This window comes from Lemur catta, chromosome 3 (genome assembly GCF_020740605.2).
Source record: "Lemur catta isolate mLemCat1 chromosome 3, mLemCat1.pri, whole genome shotgun sequence".
Taxonomy (NCBI): domain Eukaryota; kingdom Metazoa; phylum Chordata; class Mammalia; order Primates; family Lemuridae; genus Lemur; species Lemur catta.
In genome coordinates this window covers 15,475,056-15,499,943 of record NC_059130.1, presented here as the reverse complement: position 1 = coordinate 15,499,943, position 24,888 = coordinate 15,475,056, and the positions used below count along the sequence as shown (strand labels likewise).

The window sequence follows — 24,888 nt, the reverse complement described above, 5'->3', positions numbered from 1 at the left end:
GGCCAGAAGTATAGAATTACAAAATAAAAATGGAGGGAACCTCATGCAATTAATCTTTGTACTGTGGAATATAAAAGAGAACAGGAAACATGAATGATCTTTACAAAGTCTCAAATTGGGATTCTTAGGGTAAGTTTTATGGAATAGCCTGCTTAAAATTTTCGAAGACAGAATTTTCTAAACCATTGTGATACTGCTGTTATATTTAGATCAACAATGCCTTAATGTTAGGAGAGAGGGCCAGGGAAAGCTTTACTTACCAGTTGGTAGTTATTTAAGAATATTTTTTCTTATTTGTTCATCTGATTTAAAACAATACTCTGAACTCCGTCCAGGATGAGTCCCTTCTCCTTTGAATCATGAAAACTGCCTATGATCACTCCTGGAATGTGGTGCTAATCTTGACTGTCAGTGAAAAAGGGTGCAGTAAACCATCCCCAGGGATGGGAACTAAAGCAATCTAAGAGGGACAGGTGGCAGAAATGCTTAACAATGAACAAAAGAATTAATGATTCTGTTTAGACAAGAACTATTTATATGAATCTATTCTACCTTTCCACTAAGAAGTCTCTCAGTATGGGCTGACTTTATAGTAACATATATTAGGAGGGAGCTGATTTTAATCTTTTTGGCTATGCAGGAATTCCATAGTTATCTAGAGGGGAGAATATTATATAAAAGCAGGAATTCAGCATTTCTGTGATCACTTCCTTTTACTATTGTTACTATTTTAAAAAATGGAGAATCATGGGTAATAATACTGTCACTACTACACCAATCCTCTCCCCTCCACAAAAAAAAAAATAAAAGCCTTGAAGACACAAGGGATACGGGGTAGAAAAGCACTCAAAACACCAGAGTGAATTAAAAAAAAAAAAAATGGGAAAACAAATCTCTTAGCTGTAGCATCTTGACTGCTTTTGTTTTCAAATAATTTCCTATTTCTACTTTATTTTAATATAGCTTGTCAGAGGACAAATGCAATTCCCCCAGTTGCTGTGGATAACACATAATGAATACTCTTGTCAGGACATACTTAAATTACTATGACAAGCCAGAAGCAAACATTGTTTTAATGGCTGGCACAGAAGTATGGAAAGAAGCAAATCAGTTGTGGAGCCTAAGCTTTCCCATTCTTCTGATGGGGAGGCTATAAGTGTGGCAGTCCAAGGTCAAAATAACCTTCAACACCCCTAATAAACCCTTTGGGTCAATCATTCCTTTACAACATCCTAATGGTTTATTAATTAAGAGAACAAAGTGTCCTAAGTGAATATGAATAATTTTAATTTTTAAGTAAGGGAAGAGAAGATCTCTTTAGTTGGAGTAAGGATTTTAAGGGGACTTTATCACCACAAAAAGGAAGCTTATAAGACTCCCTAATCAGGGCAGTTATTACATCAGAAATATAAAACAGCTTTTAAAAGTGAAAATGGAGTGTAACAACTCCAAACTATTTAAGTTAACTTTAACGGTAAGAAAAATTTCTGACTATTCTGAGTTTCATTTTTATTTCTCAGTGTTGAAAGAGATACCCAACAAACACATTTGGTTTGAATTCCAAGACACAGTATTAATTGAGGGATGTGAAGGGATTTAAATGACAGATTCTGGGAGAGCTGATAAGTATGTTAATCATCTTTCCCCAGAATTTTTAATGTGTCTTTCCCCTCTAAAATTACAAATAAGGCAATCTATTTTCTCTTTTATATGTGACGTATGCATTTCAAATATATACTTATAGTTAATTTGTAAACATAAATATTTTTGTTAAACTATAAATAGTAAATAAATATAACTGCTGTAATTTGGGTTGGCTATTAGTTTGGTTGACATAGAATATGCACTAGCGATATATTCACAATGTCAAAGAATCCCTGACTTGTATAATTTGACGTGTGAACTATTGTTAAACAGAAACATTTTGTTTGAAGTCATCTATTTGAAAATGTCTAGAATCCTATTCAAGGATTAGATTGCTATTAACTACAGATTTGCAATTATTTGTAAATATGTGTGAAGTTCTAGGTAACTTATGCATAACCAGAGCATGGCATTCATTATAGACCTTACCAGAAATACCATGAGTGGGGTGAAGTGTTAGTGGATTGAAATAGAGTATCCTAGGAACTCACCGTACTTGCTTTATAATATCTTACTTTCTACCCTTGATAAGAGGCAAAACGGGCAAGGCAAGGTTAATGTTAAATAACATTAACCATACAGCTGGGTGATAACTTCGAGTATTTTTAATTCAATTGTTATGTACAGGGAAAACAGACACATCTAAGTGTCTATTTGTGAAATAAGCTTAATTATTAAAAACAGTATTACATAACACATGAATGACTATAAAGATCTTCAGATTTTCTGAGATCAAATAACTTTGAGTGAGAAGAGAAAAATACAGCCAAAGGCTAGAATAGAACAAGTCTCCTAATGTAAAAGGAACTAGAGCGTAGGTCTCAAATTTAAGGGGCAACCACTACTTATCACCTTTGGAAACAGAAGAACCGTAAGAGTCCTCTCACAACCTTAGACTTAAATAAAGGGATCACAGACTTATTCCTTCTCTCAACTAGCACAATCAATTCTGGAAGAAATCTGCAAACTATTTGGAGTTACTAACACAAGTCTTAAAATTAATGTAATAATAATAATACTAATGATAATGATGATGATGAAGACTTACTACATGCTACGCACTGTAGTTCCACATTACATTTTTAATCCTTTTAATCTTCACAACTATTCTAGGAGGCAGGAAATATCATCATTTATAGATAAGGAAATTTAGAAAGGTTAAGTGACTTTTCCAAGGTTATAGAGAAAAACAAGAGGTAGAACCTTGAAAAGAAATTGGGAGTGTTGTTCCTATGCAGTGCTAAAACTCTTTTAATTTTCAGTTTACCAATCAATGGGGGCAGACATTCGTCCTAAGTTTTCAACTTGCTATTGCTAAGATGTCTATACATTTCAGGATGTGCTTCCGTATTCTAACACAATTTTACCAAAAATGCTAACATATGACAGGCAATAGCTTATAGGAAGTTTAAATTTAAATTAAATTCACTTAGAAACAAATTAGTAAGAACAACTCTTTCTGAAGCTTTTTTCTCAAACTTTGAAAAAAAAAAAGAGTATATCTGACAATCTCATTTCAATGATTAAGTCAGTTAAAGCCAACAAGTATTAAAAGCAAAGGAAAAATCTCTGCAGGTTAGCAACTGGTAAGAGTAAAGACAGTATATCTGGAGAAAACAGAACACATTTCAAAAACATTTTTTATGATGTTAAAATGCATTAGTTTCCAGCAACATTATAATAGAAAGGGCTCTATAAAATACAGGGCACCTTGTCATCACAGACAAACAAGGTAAAAGTAAATATAGTCAATATTCCAACTTTTCATTTCATTAAGAACACCGGTGGAGAAGACTTTTGGTGAGTATAACCAACAATAATAAAAAATGAGCTATCAAAAATTATAAATCTCTACAACTGCAAAGAGCATAAAGCTACAGGTCTTTGGAGAAGACAGGGTAAAGGTAAACGAAGGCCAAAGACACATATTGAACTATGCACATTATTCTACCCTAGGAGTAAATCTGACAAATAATTGTACAAATACATTGTATATTTAGTTGAAAATGGCTTTAGTTTTGCTCCTACCACATGTCTACACTACTTCTCAGTGGAGTTGGTCCTCTGTATCTGTGGGTTCCCCATCTGTGGATTTGACCAACAACCATGGATCGAAAATATATATTAAAAATCTGCATCTGTACTGAACATGTACAGATGTTTTTTCTTGTCATTGTTCCTAAACGATACAGTATAACAACTGTTTATAGAGCATTTGTATTGTGTTAAGTATTGTAAGTAACCTAGAATGATTTAAAGTATATGAGAGGATGTGTGTATGTTATAAGCAAATACTACACCATCTTATATCAGGAGCTTGAGCATCCATGGATTCTGGATTCTGCTATCCTCAGGAGATCTTGGAATTAATTCCTCAGGGATACCAAGGGATGACTGTATTCTCCACATTCCAAAGTTATTTTAAAAAGATGACGAATATCCCTATTAATTTGTCCCCAAAGCCATCATTATCACCAGTGAATAACTGGATTTACAATGCTGCAATATATCTTTCAGAAAGAACTCTGCTATCAAGGGATTCACTATTTCAATATTATTGAAGCAATATTAAAATGTTCACAATTCTTTTTTACTAGGTAGGGGGACCTAATGCAGTCTTGTGTTGACATAATGATCTGTCAGATTTTCATATGAACAATTCCCCAACATTCCCTGAACTGAATCTATGCTCTATTTTTTTTAATACTAAAGTGTGAAGGATTCTGGATTATGTTACTGGGAAAACATTTCCTAGTATGTATTTTTTAACTTTTAAAAAGTCATAGGCCGGGTGCAGTGGCTCACGCCTGTAATCCTAACACTCTGGGAGGCTCAGGCGGGCGGATCGTTTGAGCTCAGGAGTTCGAGACCAGCCTGAGCAAGAGCGAGACCCCGTCTCTACTAAAAATAGAAAGAAATTATCCAGCTAACTAAAAATATATACACAAAATTAGCTGGGCATGGTGGCACATGCCTGTAGTCCCAGCTACTCGGGAGGCTGAGGCAGGAGGACTGCTTGAGCTCTGGAGTTTGAGGTTGCTATAAGCTAGGCTGATGCCACGGCACTCTAGCCCGGGTAACAGAGTGACAGTCTGTCTCAAAAAAAAAAAAAAAAGTCATAAAGTCAAAATTACAATTCTAATACAACAGAAAAAAGATATGTTATACTCAGTACTACATTAGGGAAATATGTATTTACTAAAATAAAAAAACTGAAAAAGGAAGATATTCAAAGGGTGACTCTAGTGATGTGAGAAGCTAAGGATATTTAGTTTTAAAAGCACAACTGAGAGAAAAACATTGAACAAAACAAATAGAAATGAGAACAGCTTCTAGCATGAATATTTTATAACACCAAGATCTCTGTAAACCCAAGCAGAAGAACTAGTACTAGAATGCTTAAAGGATATGCTAAAGAAGCTAAGAGATTAAGCAGAATCTTTCCTACATCAATATAAAGAATATTCTCAACTTACTAAGAAAAACTCTGCTTGTTTTATTGTTTTAAAAATAGAAATTAAAAAAAATTCTATTTAATGGTGGAAAGGTATTTGTTTTAAAAAATATTACATAGAGTAAAAATTGTATTAGGCACAAGAGGCAAATGGAAGAAAGACTTGGCTTTAGCATCAAATCAACACAAATACTACTTTTAAAAAAATTCTGTTTAATAGGGTGGATTTTTATTGCCCTATTATATATTAAAATTGTTTTTTAATAGCCTGTTTGTGAAATACCAACAGGAAGACTTTTGATTTTTGCATTTTTTAATTACTCTGTGCATGACAAAGGTGCTGTCTTTATTGAGTTCACACCATTGTTCATCAGACAGCATGAATATTCTAGCAGTTACCGTGAAGTTCCAGAACCAAGGCCCCAGGGTTCCTGTGAGAAGCTGGCATATTATAATTATGATCTGGGACTCTGTAACATCGAATCTATGTATAAGGAAACAAACATTTCAAAATAACTTTACTCAGAGCTTTTTCTGAAGAACCCTACTTAAACAGGTAGCAAAAATAGATTTAAAAGGTAGCATTCTCCTTATAAAGACACCTAAAGATTCAATGATACAATCTATGTAGTACTATACTATCCTTATATATACATATACGTATTTCTTATTCAAATCAAAATATAAGAAGAGTTTAAAAAATTAAAACTGTAACACTGAAAATATGACTTTTAAGTAGGCAGCTGGGAACACTAAACACTAGACTAAAAACAGAGTCAATTTTCAATTACCTAAGAGTGGTGAATACTACTTGCCAAATAATCACACTACAGCACAGGTCCCTTTAGTGCCGGAACTTATCCAGACTTGTAGATAAGGAATTCTTCCGGGAAGCCCCAATGTACATTTTGGAAAACCACTAATCATCTCGTATTTCCTCACTGCCCCAAACCTCATCACACTTCTTGCTACCTCTTCTAGCTCAAAAGATTAGCACATATGTGGAGGGTAAGTGGGAGAGAATCTAGCCAGGAATAACTTCTCTTCGGATGTGGTTAGAGCAAAAATCAAACTGGGCATTTCCTTGTCCTATTTCCTGATACTCTCCAATTCAGACTCTTTCCCTTTTTCTTTTCTCTTCCCTAATTCCACACTAGTATTTAATGTTCTACTACATTGGATTAGTTTATTAGTGGTAAAAAGTAAAGCATCCAGTTCAATCACTAAAGAAGTTTGAGAACACAAATAATAACAGAAAAAGAGTAGCAGTATAGAATAGGCTTCAAATAAAAACTGTATCAATCAAATTAAGAACTAAGAATGCAAATGAGACAGAAAGATGTTCACAATTTACCTGATTATCTGAGGGGCCAAATCGCAATCTAGGCTTTACATTAATACAAATGGTTGCTTTAGGATATTATCTATAACAATTGGTAAAATTAAATGAACAGAGCAGAGGTCCAATAAATAAATCCCTGCTTGAAAGAAAACTAGACAGGGAAACTAGAAACTAAAAGGAAAATCTCTGGTATTTAATAATTCTTGTGATAAGACTTAAACATTTAAAGATATGTAGATTCTATGTATGTATTTGGTAGAAAGTTTCCTAATTCTGAATTCACAGAAAATGGTTTATACATCAACAAACAACAGCTTTTTTGTTACCATGAGGTCTTCAAATAACTATGTTTTAGAAATTAAATTTAGAATAAGAAGATGAACTGGATTTGTCAGATTACCAATGTAATAAATGGGCTATCAACTTTTTCCCTTTAACTATACAATAGAAAAAGTAGAAGTTATTTAACTACATAAATGCTTGGTGGCAGGGTTTTTAGCTAATGTAAATGTGAAATCTTAGAAGCATGAACTGAAAAATGTAATAAAAGTGAAGATCAATACTCTGTCTACTATAATTATAAATAATACTATAATTAATATCTGTGTAAAATTAATAGACTCACAGACTTTATAAATAGAACCTTAGAGATCATCTAATTCAAAGTTTATTTTACAAATCAGGAAATGAGGCAATTAGGAAAGGAGGCCTCATGAAAGTTATGGGCCTTGCCCAAGCTGATACATAGACAAGACAATTTGGAGATTAACACTTGAGCTTAGTTATACTGGCCTGAGTTCAATTTATTACAATTTCTTTCTTTTCTTCACTTGAAAACATAATTTAAGAGTCTTTCTCTCCTGAGATAATAATTTAAACAAGAGTTCTGCTTTTATAGTATAGAAGATAATTTTTAAGACTCATGTTTTGCATAAGTATAGTTTTATTAAAGATTGTTTAGGATTTCTAAACACTTAATTTATAAAAATGATTCTATATATACAAGTTATAAACTTAAACATACCTAGAAATAAGGGTTAAAACCTTAAGAGAGGAAATGTGAACTCTTCCATTTATACATTTTTAAGTATATTTTACAAATGTTTACAAATGAGCTTCAACTCATATTTTTCTAGCAACCACAATCTTTTCATGAAGTTCTAGCTACCCCCTAATCCCATTTTCCTTCCCAATCTTTCATATCCAGGTTAGTAAAAATCCTAAAGGGATAAGCTGGTTTGGAAGGGTCCCAATAAACAGTGCTCATTTCTGTCAGATCTCTGCTCACTCAGTCCAGGAGCACTGTGAGGACAGAGGTCTGTCTGGATGTGACAGGTACTAATATTCTCTATGCAAGGCAGCTTTTAGTTGTTATCAAAGCAAACTGCTGGAAGACATAGCTCATAATCTCAGTGAAGATGTATCCAAAGCATATTTGCTTTCTCACAATGCTGCTCTTTGAGTGGGAATTACGTAGTTACAAACGAATTAAAATCCTGTGCCTACTTTTGGTCAAGATACTAGGAGCAAATTTAACAATTAAAAACAGTAATATTAAAGAAACCAAGGAGAACAAAAATTTCTTATTTGGCAAACATTCTGTAAGATTATTAAAAGAATAACAACCTGAATTTATCATATATAAAAAAGAAATTCTCATGATTCTTCTTATTCATGTGTATAAACATCAAAATAAAATAGTTCAAATAAAAACATTTTAAAGTAAGACTTCTAATATACTTAAATATGCTTTCAGGCCAAGCACAGTGGTTCATGCCTCTAAGTTGCACTTTGGGAGGCTGAAGTGGGAGAATTGCTTGAAGCCAGAAGTTTGAGGCCAGCCTATGCCACATAGTGACTCTACAAAAAATAAAAAATTAGCTAGGCATGGTGGTGTGTGTCTGTAGTCCCAGCTACTGGGAAGCCTGAGGTGAGGATATCTTGAGTCCAGGAGTTTGAGGCTGCAGTGAGCTATGATTGCGCCACTGTACTCCAGCCTGGGTGATAGAGTGAGACCCTGTCTCTAAAAAAATATAAAAATAGAAAAAAATATTTCAAAAGATGTTCTTGCTTTTCTTTAAGAAAAGAGTAAGAAAATGCAAGTGATTTTTTAAAATTTCTTTTTGAGAGTTCACCTTGTTCTTTCCTTATTAAGCAAAATAAAATCTTGGCTTTCTTCTCCATGCATACAAACTTCAATATTTAATCTATTATATATGTATATTCTACATGCTCTTGAAAAAATAAGTGAAATCTAAAATGGCATTTTTAAGACTTCTTTAAAGATATCTAAATGTGTTCTATATGCCTCCACTGTGTTGGTATTTTGATAAATATCTCTTTAAATGTAAAGCATTCATAGCACATTTCTATGAGTGTTGCAGTCTGTTTTAATTGAAAAAATAAATTCAGTGTTACCTTAATGAAAATGTAGGATTTCTGAAAATTGGATACAACTTCCCAAATCAAAACCAATCCCTTATAATATGAATATTTAAGTTTAGATGTTAAATTAAACTAGTCTCAATATTTCTAGATTTTTTTTTTTTTTACAGCATTATAAGGAAACACTCCAGTGGATTTCACTGTAGTGGATTTCTTCTGTGTGCTTGAAATTTTCTCATTAAAAATATAAAGCCCTCCTTCCTTTGAGTGTATATTCTCTCTTCTAACCAATGCCTCTCTCCTTCCTGTGACAGCCAGATTTTATAAGTAACCTTATATAATGTATAATAAGTAGCGGTCTACGTATTTGTTCCATCACTTCTTACCCTCTACAGTCTGGCTTCTATTCCACTATTACACAGCTACTACTAGGAATAGCTTATACTGCCAAATTCAATGTACACTTTAATGTCCTCATTTTGAGACTCAGCAGTATTTAGCATTGTTCTTTTTTGAAATTCATCCCTCTTCTGGCTTTTCATTCCAGTATGCCTCCTCTTACCCTGGCTGTTCAATAATTTTCATGGGCTTCTGTCTAACTTTGCTTTCTAAGTTTTCCGCTATTCTCATTCTATTTGGATGTCTAGAATCCCTCACATACATTTTCTGGGTAGAATTCTCTCTTTAAATAGGTTCCTCCTCCTGTTGAGCCTTTCTCCACCTTTCATCCAACCCCCCACAGGAGGGACTGGGAGTCATTCCAGTCTCTGCTCTCTCATTCATTTCCTACATAGTAGTGGAAATTATGTCCTATAGTTTCTCCCTTTAAAGTCTCTCCAACCTATCACTTTCTCTGCAATAACACTGCCACTGTGTTAGTTCAGGCTTCATTCCTCATCTTAATTATGCTTCCTAATGGGTCTCCTTGCTTCTGTCACAGCCTATTCCAATTTCTGTGCCATGTTGCCAGACTGATCTTTCTAAAAGGTACTCTCGTCATTTCCCTGCTTCAGGTCCTGCAAAAGTTCCCTGCAGATTCAGGACAAAAGCCAACATTTCTTGGCAGAGTGTAGAAGGGCCTTGATTTTCTGGATCTTTTCCAGCCTTACCTCCTGCTACTTCCCTACCGGCATCTTATGATCCAACCATATGGACCTGCTTACAGTTCTCCAAAATACATACTCCACTGAAGGAAAACACCATGAGGGAAATTCAAAGACTGGCAGAAAGAAAGCTGTAATATCAAATCACTCCTAAAAACACTGTCTATTTACTCTTCTCCTACTTCCACGATTAATTCTTTTTCCTTCCTTAAGTTCCCATAGCATATGGTTGGTGCTGCATTACTTGAAAGGGAAAGAGAATACATTAGGGCTGACTGTTAAGCTTTCTAAGGGCTTGAAAGTTAACTGTGAAATAATAACCGACAAAACATAACCATGTTAAATCCAGATATTACAAATTCTGCCATTTTTGAAAACAGTAACAACACTAAAGATTAAGACTGATTTAGGGCAAACCAAGTGATCTTAGAAGTCTATTACATTTTGTGTTTTTATCTAATGTAGAGAAAGATCATGAGAATAGTATGAAAATAAAAATTGAAAATATTGAGAAAAAGATCTGTATACTTTTCAATTGTTTTCTTTTATATCAGAACTCTTAAATATTTTCTAAGCACTGATCATTTTATAAACTGCTGACAAATGCACAGGTGTATAGTTTTCACATGGACACTCATGTCTGCTACTGTGTCTAATAATAAAGATACTACCTTAAGATGGGCCTTAAAAATATTCTCTAAACTCTCTTTTGAAATTATTCTGAGACATGTCTTTTAAATAGTTAATATCCAAAGTACTGGTAATTATTCAGTTACTGTCATAATAACATCTTAAATTCTATTTAAATAAAGTTAGCAAAAATCATCTAAACTGAACTTGTAGTGACTAGCTGAATTTCTATATATTCTGGCTTTTTCCCAGCCTAGAAGACTAAGTTTACCAGGGATCTAAAACTTAAAAAAAAAAAAATCTATTAACGATTCATCTTAGAGACTAGGCCGAGATGATTTCCTGTCATTTGCCAGAAATTTTTCTTTTGACACTTCATGAAGTATACAGTCTTTATCAAGTTTTTTCTCTTTGAATTTTACACCATGAAAAAAGAAAGAATAACTCAGGTGGTGTAAACGGGATCTGTGATACTTAAATATCAGCTGGTGCATGCCATCCTTTACTTTGTTCCAAGACTGGTTTTCTCATTAATATTTATGGAAAAGTACTGATCACCAGGTAGGAACTATTCATTTTGGGGTTTGAAAGAAGTCTCTATTTCATTTTTAAATTCTCATACATTCAGTAATAATCTATATGGTGTGCTTATGTCAACTGAATTATCAAGAACTTAGATTTGTATAGATTCATAGATAAAACAATGGTAAAAGAATAAAACCTAATTAAGCCATGATATTTGGAGATAAGAGTTGCTCTTTGCTATAAGAAACTATCTTATCTTTCCTGAAAATGCATTTTTATATGTCAAAATAAAACATGGAATTCAAGTAAATAATAGTAGGGAAAAAAAGTAAATTTGTTTGTGAGAAAGACAAATGTAGGTAAGTGAGGAGGGGCTACTACTTTTCATATCGCTTTAAAAATACTTGGGAGGTTGTGATATTTCCTTTAATAAAGTACGACAGAGGGATATATGACAGAGACTACCAGAAAATAATTACAATGATGAAGCCTCAAAATTTCTTTCATTTATTAAACTAATTTAGTAATTTAATAAATTCTTAATACTCAAATACCTATAAGCAACATTCTCCATATTTGACAGAGAAAACAAAATCACCATTGAGTGTTACTTACATTCCAAATCGCAATGTTCCAGAAACGTATGTTTGCCAGTGTGCACAATAGAACATGAATGTCCCAGCAAAACAACAAAAAAACATCCAGTCAGGGTTTGTCCCCAGTTGCACTGCAATACAAGTTCCAAGAACCACAAAAACTGCAGAAGAAAGATCACAATGGAAAGTGAACAATGGAATAACAAACATTAACTGGGCTGGAAATGATTTTAGATGAGACAAAAACAAGGTAAGCTGTAAATGCACAATCTACTCTCAGTTATCTATGATAAGAGTAAAGTATGATGTAATCTTTTACATTATCTTTTACCCCATAATTTCAATCTCTTTTTTCATTAAACCATTTAGTGGAACTAAAGTTCTTAAAAGCAACTAAAATACTTTAGCATATTTTGGAGTATCCTCCTTAGTGACGGTGGTACTAATGAGCAGAAAAAAGTTACAAGGAAGAGAGACATAAAAAAAAAAAACAATGGGCCTATATAATCCCCAAAAGGACCCACTTGCTTCAGATTTATAACTGTCTTTTCTTACTTAGCAGATATCACTATGGGTGACATATAGAAAAAAAAATCCTACAATGCAATAATGACTGCCAATTAAAATAGTAACCTGTCATTTGGCAGTTATCTGGTTAAACTAGCATTTCAAGATACCAAACTACTCTTTATTTCAATGTAAGTTTTGAGTTTTTCTTGACTTGACACTTAAAAGTTGTTAAGAGCTTAGTTGCTCCTCTTCTACTAAGTAAGCTGCTGTTAGGACACATTGAAGGAATGATTTTGATATGGACCTACATCTGCAAATCTGTATGCCTATCAAGGGTTTTCATTTGTTTCTTTTTAAATATTTTAAATGTCATGTAAAATGACAAGAAAACAACTAAATAAGGGGAGGAAGTTCCTGTCAGGAAGACTATTTAGAAACTGTCATTTAGTTTCTAAATCTCTTTTTCCCCTCTAAAAACATACTAAAACATTATTTTAAAAATCTGCAAAATAGTGCAAATAAGGACATATCACGTATAACCTAACTATAGTAACCCAACTATTGCTAGCATTTTAGTCTATCTTTTTCTAGTCTTTTTTCAAATTGCATATAAGGTGCATAAAATGCTGCTATGATATGTGTATATATACACATATATACATACATATACACACACATATATATATAGTGAAGTGATTACTACAGTTAAGCAAATTAACCTATATATCATCTTGCATAACTACCTTTTGTTTCCCTTGTGGGAAGAGTGCCTAAAATCTACTCTTAGCAAATTTTCAATATACAATATTAATAACTATAGTTCCTCATTTGTCCTAGTCTTTTTATTTGAGCCCATTACCACAGTTATAATCTAAGTCTATAACATAATTTTAAATGTCCACATAACATTCATTTAAATATAAAGACCATGAATTACCTAACTAATCTCTCACTATTGTACTCTCATAGTTTATATGACTTTTGATGATGACAATTATGCCCTAACATTTTAAAAATAAAAGATGCCAAAACAATATTTAGGGTTAGAAATAACAAGTAGAAATTAACTTAATTTCTAAATTTCCCAATATTGCCAATAATAACAAATATCAACCAGATTCATAGTCTTTGAAAAATAAAATTTAATACAAAATCACTTATTCTGCTAACTAAACAAACTTCTTATTTTACACTAACATTGCTTATCACATTGCTATTATCACTGTTAATAATCATCAACATTTAAACATCAACAATACCTGTTGACAGTGAATCACAACCATGATCAAAAAGTTCTCCCAAAGGAGAACTACTATTGGTTCTTCTTGCCTGTTTCCCATCTATAGCATCCAAAGACTGGTAAATGAAAAGGCCACATGCACAAGCAATATATGCCCACAGAGGTGCCTGTGAAATAAGAGAAAGGCAAGGGTATTCAGACATATTAGTTACCATGTTTGGCTAATATATTTTTACCTGAAGATATTTTATCTTCATTCTCTAAAGAAGTACTGCTGGTTAGAAGTTATGAAAGAGAAGATCCAAGTGCTACATAATGAAGAACTAATTGAAACAATTAGGATTGTAAGAGAATTAAATTCCTTGCTTTTAAAGTTCTCCAGCAGATGCTGGGCAAGTACTTAGCATGATATTACAGAAATCCCATGAGACTTGGCTAAGTATCTTCTATGAGATTTCTTCCCAACATTCTGATTCTGAGTCGATCAATGAATGATCAAGTACAGTTTTTTCCAAATGGTATCTTTCAAAATGTTTACAAGTATGACATGAAAAGAAAAATCTCATGCTAACCTAATGTAGGAAATATTAGGTTAAACACCAAATGATGTTAAACAGATTTCTCTACCGCTGGACTTCTTCCCAGCCCTTTATATTGCTAAAACACACTGTCAATAATCGAGAGGGGGACATAATATGCTGCCATTTTCCAAATTTATTTGCGTATGTAACTTATTTTGAAACATACCTCTTTAATAGTCCATAGGACAAAACTAGGAGATGATCTAGTGCACAGAGTGCTCAGAACATTATTTTTCAAATATTTATAGTCACATTTTCAAGAATAGTTTCTCTTTCCCCAGAGAGAAATTGAATCACTGGTATTGAATCTAAATGTTGTATATTAGAAAAGGGGAACTTCTTTCGGGTTATACTTAAGAATGTAGAAGAGCGTTTTATATCACTTTTCATTATTTTTCCGTGTCCAGGACATGAAAAAGTTTTTATAATCACAAGGTATTTTCTCAGATACTAGTTATCAAGTTACACTGTATTAAACACTTAGAGCTACAAATAGTATTCAGTAGATTCTGTACTGCAAAGGAGTTTCTCTCTGATAGAGGTCTATTTAGTACTCAGTTATTAAAAGGTAAGGATCTTCTCTTAAAGACTTTCTTGGGTCAGGTGTGGTAGCTCATGTCTATAATCACAGCTACTTGGGAGGCTGAGGCAGGAGGATTGCTTGAGGCAGGAGGATTGCTTGAGGCCAGGAGTTCAAGACCAGCCTGAGCAATATAGTGAGACTCTGTCTGTTAAAAAATTAAAAAAAAAAAAAAAATTAGCAGCGTGTGCTTGGCAGGCTGAGGTGGGAGGATGGCTTGAGCCCAGGAGTTGAAGGCTGCAGTGAGCTATGATCACGCCACTGCACTCCAGCTCGGGTGACAGAGCAAGACTCTGCCTCTTAAAAAACTTTTTTTCTTGGATCTCCACATTTTGGGTCACAGAGGTTATTAAAAGCATTGTAGTACATAGCTCCCCATAACTGTGGTTATGTAACAATGCTTTACATGTAAGCACACTGAATGGAGTAATTAATCCCGTATGACTAAGAACCCTTTCTTTTGAACTTTGGGTCTACTGCTTCTTGCCCTTAAAGGAATTCAATAACGCTCTAGAACTATGCTATCCTGTATAGCAGCCATTAGGAATGTATGATTATTTTAGTTTAAATTAATTAAAATTAAATAAAATTAAAAATTCAGTCCCTCAGTTACTCTAGGCACATTTCAAATGCTCAATAGCTACATATGACTGGAGCAACTATGCTGGATCACAAAGACATAGAACACTCCCAATAACACAGGAAGTTGTACTGGATAGCTCTGCTTTAGGAGACTAGAAGGCTAGGCACTTCTCAGGGTCTAATCTTAGGATTCTAACGAGGCAAAGTTTTACTCTGAAACAGAGTCAACTTCAACTATTAGTATACATATAATACTAGAAAACAGCAAAATAATAATTATATACATAGAAGAGAGAGTAAAGTTTTTTTGTCTTTGGATTTTCCTTTCTTCCTGTGAATCTGCAGAACACTAAACTAATATTTATATACTTTTTCCTTATTCCTACTGTTTCATAACTTTCAGAGGTATTTGAACAAGAAAGCCTTCTAATTCAACAAGAAGTATGTACGGTCTCAGCTGGGATAAGAGCCTGGGAGAGACAATGAATTAATGAGGGAACTCATGTATCAGTCAGAAAATCATTACATATTCTGATAGATGGGTAGGAAAAAACTGGCATAAGCAAATAATCTTACCACAATCTGGCAATTAACCAACTTGTACTTACAAGTTGATGTACTTACAAGTTCAGTGACATTCTTCACAGAAATACAAAAAACAATACTAAAATTCATATGGAACCACAAAAGATGCTGAAAAGCCAATGCAATCTTGACTTGCTGGAGGCATCACACTACCTGACTTGAAAATATACTACAAAGCTAGAGTAAACAAAACAGTATAGTATTGGTATAAAAATAGACACATCCAACAGAATGAGAACACAGAAATAAATGCATGTATTTATAGTCAACTGATTTTTGACAAAGGTGCCAAGAACATACATTGGGGAAAAGGACAGCCCCTTCAATAAATGGTGCTGGGAAAACTGAATATCCATATGCAGAAGAATGAAACTAGACCACTATCTCTCACTATATACAAAAATTAACTCAAAATGGATTAAAGCCTTAAATTTAAGACCCAAAACTATAAAACTAATTGAAGAAAACATGGGAGAATGCCTCAGTACATTGGTCTAATGAAAGATTTTATGGCTAAAATCTCAAAAGCACAAGCAAAAAACCTGAAACCGGATAAATGGGACTGTAGCAAATTAAAAGCTTCTGAGCAGCAAAAGAAACAATCAACAGAGTGAAGAGATAACCTACAGAATGGGAAAAAGTATGTGCAAACTACACATATGACAATCGACTAATATCCAGAATACAAAGAATTCAAACATCTTCATAGCAACCTCCAATCATCCAATTAAAAATCAGTAAAGGATCTGAATAGCCAGTTCTCAAAAAAAAAAAAAAAAAAAAAAAGACGTATGAATGGCCAATGTGAAAAAAATGCTCCACATTACTAATCATCAGGGAAATGCAAATCAAAACCACAATAACACATCATCTCACTCCAGTTAGAATGACAATTATCAAAATGATAAATGACAAATGCTGGCAAGGATGTGGAGAAAAGGGAACTCTTACACACTGTTGGTGAGAATGTAAATTAGTACAGCCATATGGAAAAACAGTATGGAGGTTCCTTAAAAAACTAAAAATAGAACAACTATATAATTCAGCAATCTCACTACTGGGAAGGAAAAGGACATTGGTATACTGAAGGAAAAGGAAGAGGAAAAGAAATATGTTTACTGCAGCACTATTCACAATAGCCAAGATATAGAATCAACCTAAATGTCCATCAACAAAGGAATAAATAAAGAAAATGTGGTATATGTACATATGGAATACTATTCAGTCATAAAAAAGAATGAAATCGCATCATTCCCAGCAACATGGATGAGCCTGGAGAACATTATGTTAAGTGAAATAAATCAGGCACAGAAAAATACCTCATGTTCTCACTCAACTCAAAAATGCAGAGCTCATACGGTTACTAGAGGTTGGGAAGAGTTGGGGAAGAAGAGGATAGGGAGAGGTTGGTTAACAAATACAAATACAAAATTACAGCTAGATAGGAGGAGTAAGTTCTAGTGCTCTATAGCACTATAGGGTGAATATAGTTAACAATTATTTGTTATACATTTTCAAAAAGCTAGAAAGTGGCCGGGCATGGAGGCTCACATCCTAGCACTCTGGGAGACTGAGGCAGGAGGACTGCTTGAGCTTAAGAGCTCAAGACCAGCCTGAGCAAGAGTGAGACCCCGTCTCTACTAAAAATATAAAAATTAGCCAGGCGTGGTGGCATGCGGCTGTAGTCCCAGCTTCTAGGGAGGCTGAGACAGGAGGAGCTATGCTGATGTCATGGCACTCTACTCAGAGCAACAGAGTGAGACTCTGTCTCAAAAAAAAAAAAAAAAAACAGCTAGACAGGAAGATTTCTGTGTGTTCCCAACACAAAGAAATGATAATGTTTGAGATGATAGATATGCCAATTACCCTTATTTGATCATTACACATTGTATACGTACATTGAAATGTCAATCCACATGCCACAAATATGTGCAATTATTAATATTATGTGTCAAGTAAAAATAAAAAGCAAGAAGAGACACTCCTAAAATTTTGACGTTTCTTCATATATATATGTATAGGCAGATACATATGAGTTTTATTATTGAGTATTTCAAACATACAAAAAGTTTTTAAAAAATAATGAATACCCAGACAAACCTCCTAGCTTAAAAAATATGATTGAAGTTCCATGAATAACTCTTTCGAAACTGTCATGTAATCTTCCCCCAAAGGTACTCACTAACCTGAATTTTGTCTTAATTATTTCCATGTTTGCCTTGAGCAAACATTCTATTTTGTATGTATGCCTTCTATTTTAAACAATTTATAAATGGTGGACTATATGCATCCTTTTGCAAGTTGTTTTTCCATTCAATAAAATTAGGGGTGTGATTTGTCAAAAAAAAAAATCTGTTAAACATCATTACATTTGAGGACAGAGAATGGGGTAAGGGATTGGGAAAGGGAAGGCAGGTAAAAAAGAAACAATAAATACTTTTGTTTCACACCTTCCTTTGTTTAAATTTTTCCAGGTAATTTTTTTCCCCTTCCTTTTTAAATGTCAATAGAAGTTAATTAGGCAGTGAGATTAGGTAAGGTGCATTTTAATTTTCTTTTCATTTTGCTATGCTAAAAATATCTAAAAAGTTATTTTTTAGTAAGTTAAATAAAAAGCATTAAACCCAGCAATATAAAAACAAAAACAAATGAGGATTTAAACAAAAAAACTCTTATGATCATATTTCAAAAAGACATTTAAATTTGATAGAACTCTGGCAAGGGTAACTCAAGCATATTAACATATATGAAACTGCAAGACAAATTCCACATTAATTTATGATACTAAAACCAAAGCTACTAGTTAATGAAGTAACAAGCCCATTTGTTACTAAGTATTTAGTAAGGGGAAATTTTGGAACTGTATAAAAGAAGTCTAGATTTCTACTCTGAGAATTTGAAAAATAAGAATTTTCCTTTTTTATCTACTAAGAAACAAACTCAGCTGAAACTATTACAATAATGACCTTCTTTTCCACCAGAAAGACTGATATCTGAGATTCTGATCCATTCAAAAAAATTTGTAACATAAAAAAATATATGAAAAGTTCATAATACTGTACATAGAGACATGCAACTTAGTAATCACTCACTGGTATAAGGCCCAAAAGAACTGAAGATATAACCAATAAGAATTTCCCTGGGTGAAAAATTTATGGAACTCTTTGACTCTAAAATGCTGATACAGAAAAAATGTAAGAAATTCATTAAGAACTTAGATAAATTTGTGACTCCATGTATTATATATTATTAGAGGCTATCAGGAATGGGAGGGAGGTTGTGGGAAAGAAGAATAGGTTATATACTTTATCTTTTTGAACAATGAAACAATAACCATCTACCATTTTGAGCATTATATGCTAGGAACCCTGAATGCATGATCTTACTTAATCCCCATAATACCATAAAATAAGATTTAAAAAGATAAAGTGTGACTTAATGAATTTACAGATCTTACTGAAGATCACAGAGGTAAGAGCCTATCATGCAAGACAGCCATGACCTATTTTAATACATTGTTTGCTCTCGTGACAGTTTCTTTGGCTGGGCAGAAGCTTTTAATTTAATCAGGTCCCATTTATTTATTTTTGTTGTTGCTGTGATTGCCTTTGGGGTCTTCATAAATTTTTTGCCTAGGCCAATGTCTATAAGAGTTTTTCCCACATTTTCTTCTAGAATTCTAATAGTTTCACACCTTAGGTTTAAGTCTGTTATCCACTATCATTTGATTTTTTTTTTTTTTTTTTTTTTTTGAGACAGAGTCTCGCTTTGTTGCTCAGGCTAGAATGAGCGCCATGGCGTCAGCCTAGCTCACAGCAACCTCAGACTCCTCGGCTTAAGCGATCCTACTGCCTCAGCCTCCCGAGTAGTTGGGACTACAGGCATGCGCCACTATGCCCGGCTAATTTTTTTTCTATATAGACTTTTAGTTGGCCATATAATTTCTTTCTATTTTTAGTAGAGACGGGGTCTCGCTCTTGCTCAGGCTGGTCTCGAACTCCTGACCTCGAGCAATCCACCCGCCTCGGCCTCCCAGAGTGCTAGGATTACAGGCGTGAGCCACTGCGCTCAGCCTGTGATTTGATTTTTGTGAGAGGTGAAAGGTGTGGGTCTTGTTTCAGTCTTCTACGTGTAGCTATCCAGTTTTCCCAGCACCATTTATTGAATAAGGAATCTTTTCCCCAGAGTATGTTTTTGTCTGCTTTGTCAAAGATTAGATGGCTATATGAGGATGGTTTTATATCTGGATTCTCAGTTCTGTTCCACTGGTCTGTGTCTCTGTTCTTGTGCCAGTACCAAGCTGATTTAATAACCACAGCCTTGTAGTATAGTTTGAAGTCTGGTAAATTAATACCTACCATTTTGTTCTTATTGCCTAAAATTGCTTTTGCTAAACGGGGTATTTTCCTGGATAGAGCTGGAACCCATTCTACTAAGTGAAGTATCCCAAGAATGGAAAAATAAGCACCACATGTACTCACCATCAAATTGGTTTCACTGATCATCACCTAAGTGCATATTTAGGAACAACATTAATCGGGTGTCGGGCAGATGTGGGGGGGGTGATGGGTGTATACCTACATAATGAGTGTGATACACACTGTCTAGGGGATGGACACGCTTGAAGCTCTGATTCGGGGGGTGGGGGGGAAGGGAGCAAGGGCAATATACGTAACCTAAACTTTTGTACCCCCATAATATGCTGCTATAAAAAAAAAATACATTCTGATCTGAACCTAACAAGGATTTCTACCATGCAGCTATGCATGCATCCAGGTGTATCCTTTGTAGAACATTACCTTCCCTTGAAAAGCAACAAACAGCAGCTCAGTCATATTCCACCTTGATTCCTCCCAGCAGCAATTCTGAAAAGTTCCCTATGATTAGAGTAGTTCCCATTCTAGAAGTTTCTCCAAAGGTTTAACTAATTCTAGGGTTACTCTAGTAATTCCAAATCACTTAAGAACAGAGGCCAAGGAAAAGTATTTTAGGGGAACATGGCACCTGGTATACTGAGGCATTCAATAAATGACTATTAGTGGCTGAGCTACCTTTGAATCTGCTCTCACTCCCTCATCCCTATCCCAGAACTAGCTTAGGACTACTGTACATCTTCCACTGGAATCAAGTCACCTCCTTGTTGTCCTATTATATCCCTGAGGATACATGCTATCTGGAGCAAACTTCTCTGGAAATAGCAGTTAGGTTGTCAAGTAAGCCCGAGGTGAAACAGCAACAGATATGTGATAAAAGATCTCAGGACATATTTAAACAACCATACTGGTTTTTGTTTTTTAAGCATCCTGATTGAGGTACAGCAAGATAGTTAAAATGAGGAAAAACCAGAAATACATCCGTAAAATCTGTATTAACTGTATTCATATAGCAAGAGAAATTAAAGGTATTCAACGGTGGAGGAAAATGGGCACCTGTAAAACGAATCACATATTTTATAGGTAACTGTGACCCTCAACAGCTATTCACTTTAAGAAATACATGCGAAAACAAATGAATTGATGAAAACAGAAAGGGATAATGAATTGGGTGGTGGTAATTTTATCTCAAAGGACAAATCATTTGAAAAGGCTACTTTCTAAAAAAAAAAAATATATTACTTCAAGCTTAAATCAAGATAAGGATTGTTGTGGCCATTATGATTTCATATAGTTCAGAGTCATTTTGACATCTTTAGTTGAGGATCACCTTTTATCTTCTTGGGTTACCTCAGACTGATGAGTCTGACTAATCCAGGCAGAATAAATGTTTCTGATTCTCTTTCATCTGCCTAACCACCGTACTTCAGTTTTGATAAGAAGATTTTAAAACAAAAGAAATAAACATCAATTTACCCATTGCGATGAAGAGTTCTAGTTACGGTTTCAAGTAATGGGTACAGAGGGTAATAGAGGATAAAAGCAGAAGACAGGCTTGGATCTGAGAAGGCCTGGGGAGAGAGTCTGCGTAAGCAATACCATGCTTCCTTTCTTAATAGCAGCCAGAGCAGGATATGGAAAAGGAAATACATTATATCGACTTTTTCTTATACTTCCTTTGCCGCAGTTGTTAGAACTATAACAACATACCTGAAGTCTATCAGCCACACATGTTTACAGGAAGAGAAAAGGGAAATTTAACAATTCTCAGTGGAATGAAGAGGAAAACACTTTTGATAAGACTGGTTTACAGTCATGTCATCTCAAATACCAGGCGTTTCTCTCTAATCATTTTAAATTTTTCTTAGATCTTATTCAGCCATTTTAATAAATGAGATAAAACTCTTCTGTAAAGAATTGAGATTTTGTGACTTTAAAAGAAACATTTTACATGTTAATGCCTGCTAACATTAATTACCTACTAGGATCAGAATCTACCCTTGCTTCTGGTTTCTAATAAGCAATAGTGTATAAACTAGGTTGTACGTAATGAGCTTTATCACACTAGGTGTGATAGGTATTTTAAAATAGTTGATAGCTGTCAGACTATTTTATCTTTAGTTAAAATGACGGCCAAAATTACAGTGTTTCTGGTATATAACAAACATTGAGATTTGCTAAGAAATTCCTCTTACCTGCTCTGTAGCTGTAGGGCAGTAGAAGACTAATAAAATAGTTGTACAGATGTTTATTGACAGTCCAATGATGGTAATAAGATTTGGGGCAATCCAGGAGGGAACTCTTCCAACTAGCCATTCCCAGTATCCTTGCATTAAGGGCTCAAGCAGGGACCGTCCAGCACTCTGGTATCTGTGTTCTTCTAATCGCTTTAGTTGGTGCCTTGACAATGGTGGTGTGGGTAATTGAAACAATTTATTTAATACACACCCTGTAGCACTCATATGCCCGAAGCCCACAGGGGACTCCGGGTGAGAATCTCCACATCGTTTCCTTGTTGACCGATGCCCACTCATGGATCTTAGTTTTCTTGTATTTGGAGACAGTAATTTACCTTGTTTTGTAGCTTTCTGTGGTTGGTGCTTACCTGAAAAACAAGATACATATGTCAGCCACTACTTATATCTTATACCAGTAGCAGTAAACAAAAAAAAAAAAAAACATTAAACTGCTAATAAAATAATAAATATCAAATAAGATCAGAACCAGGAACCAGATTTTGGTTCTAGTTCCTATTCAAGCTATATAACCTCACCTTTAAATGAGAAATATTAAGGGACTTCAATAGAAATGTGCTTCCTGTTTGTATGACTTTGAAGCTCACAATCATGTCACATATGTGGAAATTGAGGTCCCAAGGCTGGCAAATTAGTATTAATATCAAAGGAATGACCTGAATAAAATGAATCTTAAGCTACATTTTTATTTAATGATAACAATATTTATTGAGCACTTTCTATACTTTATATCAAAAACTTTAAGCACTTTTTACATGTTAACTTATTTAATCCTCACAATAACCCTGCAAAGTAGGGACTATTAATTATCCCCATTTTTTTTAACAGAAAAAAGAAACTAAAGCTCAGTGAGGCTAATTAACTTGTTCAAATCACACAGCTACACAGTTTGAATACCACTTGGTATTCAAACAACACAGGGGTTTCGTTTATATTAAATCAAAAGAGAAAACTTCTTATTGGTGGAAAAGTATATAGATAGTATTCTAGGTCGGGGTAAATAGCAATGAAAAAAATAACTTTAAGAAGACAGTATATATGTATTAGCAGATTGACCTGATGAACTGAGGAAGCAATAAGGAAAAAAAGTATAAATAAATGTCTTAAGTAATGATGTTGATAAAGGACTTTAAGTTTAATCCATGAAGTGTTTGTACTTGATTTAGAAAAGATTAGTGATAACATAATAAACAATTAAGCAGCATAAGAAATTAATTACAAAAGTATTTTCAAGATTAATAGGGTAGCTATATATATTTATCAGAATGGAGAAAGTAACGAGAACAATCAAAAATGAGTATGGTGATCTCAATGGTTTGAAGTGGTGAGGGCCTAAAGTAGGGTGTTTAAAAATGGAAGGATGAAAGACAACAATTTCTTTTTATAAGTAATTTCTATTTAGAACGCAGAATCAGCAGAAAGTACTTAGAATTAGAGATGAAAGGTGAAAACGCACAAGAAAAAAGGAGTCAACAGCTAGAGGCTAGTGGTACTGCTGTCAAAGGGGCAAGATGGGAAGAAAATCAGTTTGTTATTTTTTGGCTTTTGGGTTGGCAGGTAAGAGAGGAACTGGGGATCAGGTAGGAAGGGAGATATACATGCAACTTTTAAGTAGAGATGTTTTAGACAAAAATCACAAGACTGGAGTTTGTGTAAGAGATGAAAATTTCAAGTCATCCACTTAAAAGCTAAAGTCTAGTTAAAAACTAGAAAGTAGAAAAGTTATCAAAGGAATTAAGTATGAACTGAAAAGGAAAAGAATAAAGAACATTGTGAGAAACCCATATGTAGTGAGCAAGAAGAGGAAGAGAAAGAGAGGGAGGGAGGGAGGAAAGAGGGTTCCTTTTTTTTTTTTTTTTGAGACAGAGTCTCGCTTTGTTGCCCGGGTTGGAGTGAGTGCCGTGGCATCAGCCTAGCTCACAGCAACCTCAAACTCCTCGGCTTAAGCGATCCTACTGCCTCAGCCTCCCGAGTAGCTGGGACTACAGGCATGTGCCACCATGCCTGGCTAATTTTTTCTAGATATATTTTTAGTTGGCCAGATAATTTCTTTCTATTTTTAGTAGAGACGGGGGTCTCACTCTTGCTCAGGCTGGTCTCGAACTCCTGACCTCGAGGGATCTGCCCACCTCGGCCTCCCAGAGTGCTAGGATTACAGGTGTGAGGTGGAAGCGTCTTAGAAACTATTTTATTAATATAAAAGGGCAGTGGCATACATATGTTTTGATCTTCTGGTTGAAAACTACCCAGAAAGCAAGATTAAATTTCCAGAAATGGTGCACTTTTGGAAATACATAATGTGATATAGGGTCTTGGACATCTCAATAATGACCTAGTAACAAAATATGCCCAGTTGTACTTTTTTATTTTGCTGCGACAGGATCAGTTTATTTTGCCTTGGCAAGGTGGTCCCGAGAGTGGAAGGTTCTACCCTGTCCCAGGTAGAGAGAGGGCCTGAGGGCCAGTGGTGGGAGAAGCAGGGTAGCATGTAGCCCCTGGAATG

General features: G+C 34.4%; 1 protein-coding gene across 4 annotated transcripts in view; it reads right to left on the bottom strand.

Moving 5' to 3' along the window:
* Nucleotides 1-24,888, bottom strand: part of CEPT1 (choline/ethanolamine phosphotransferase 1) — a 48,755-nt gene that overhangs the window by 19,063 nt on the left and 4,804 nt on the right. For 3 of the 4 annotated variants that reach the window (XM_045546785.1, XM_045546786.1, XM_045546783.1), the window contains exons 2-4: nucleotides 22,326-22,735; nucleotides 13,449-13,596; nucleotides 11,699-11,840 (exon numbers count right to left, since the gene is read on the bottom strand). In XM_045546785.1, coding sequence (XP_045402741.1) covers nucleotides 11,699-11,840; nucleotides 13,449-13,596; nucleotides 22,326-22,664 — 629 coding nt within the window. In that variant the 5' untranslated portion in view covers nucleotides 22,665-22,735. Of the gene's footprint in view, nucleotides 1-5,497; nucleotides 5,583-11,698; nucleotides 11,841-13,448; nucleotides 13,597-22,325; nucleotides 22,736-24,888 lie in introns of all 4 variants that reach the window. The other variant, XM_045546784.1, reaches the window with a different exon arrangement.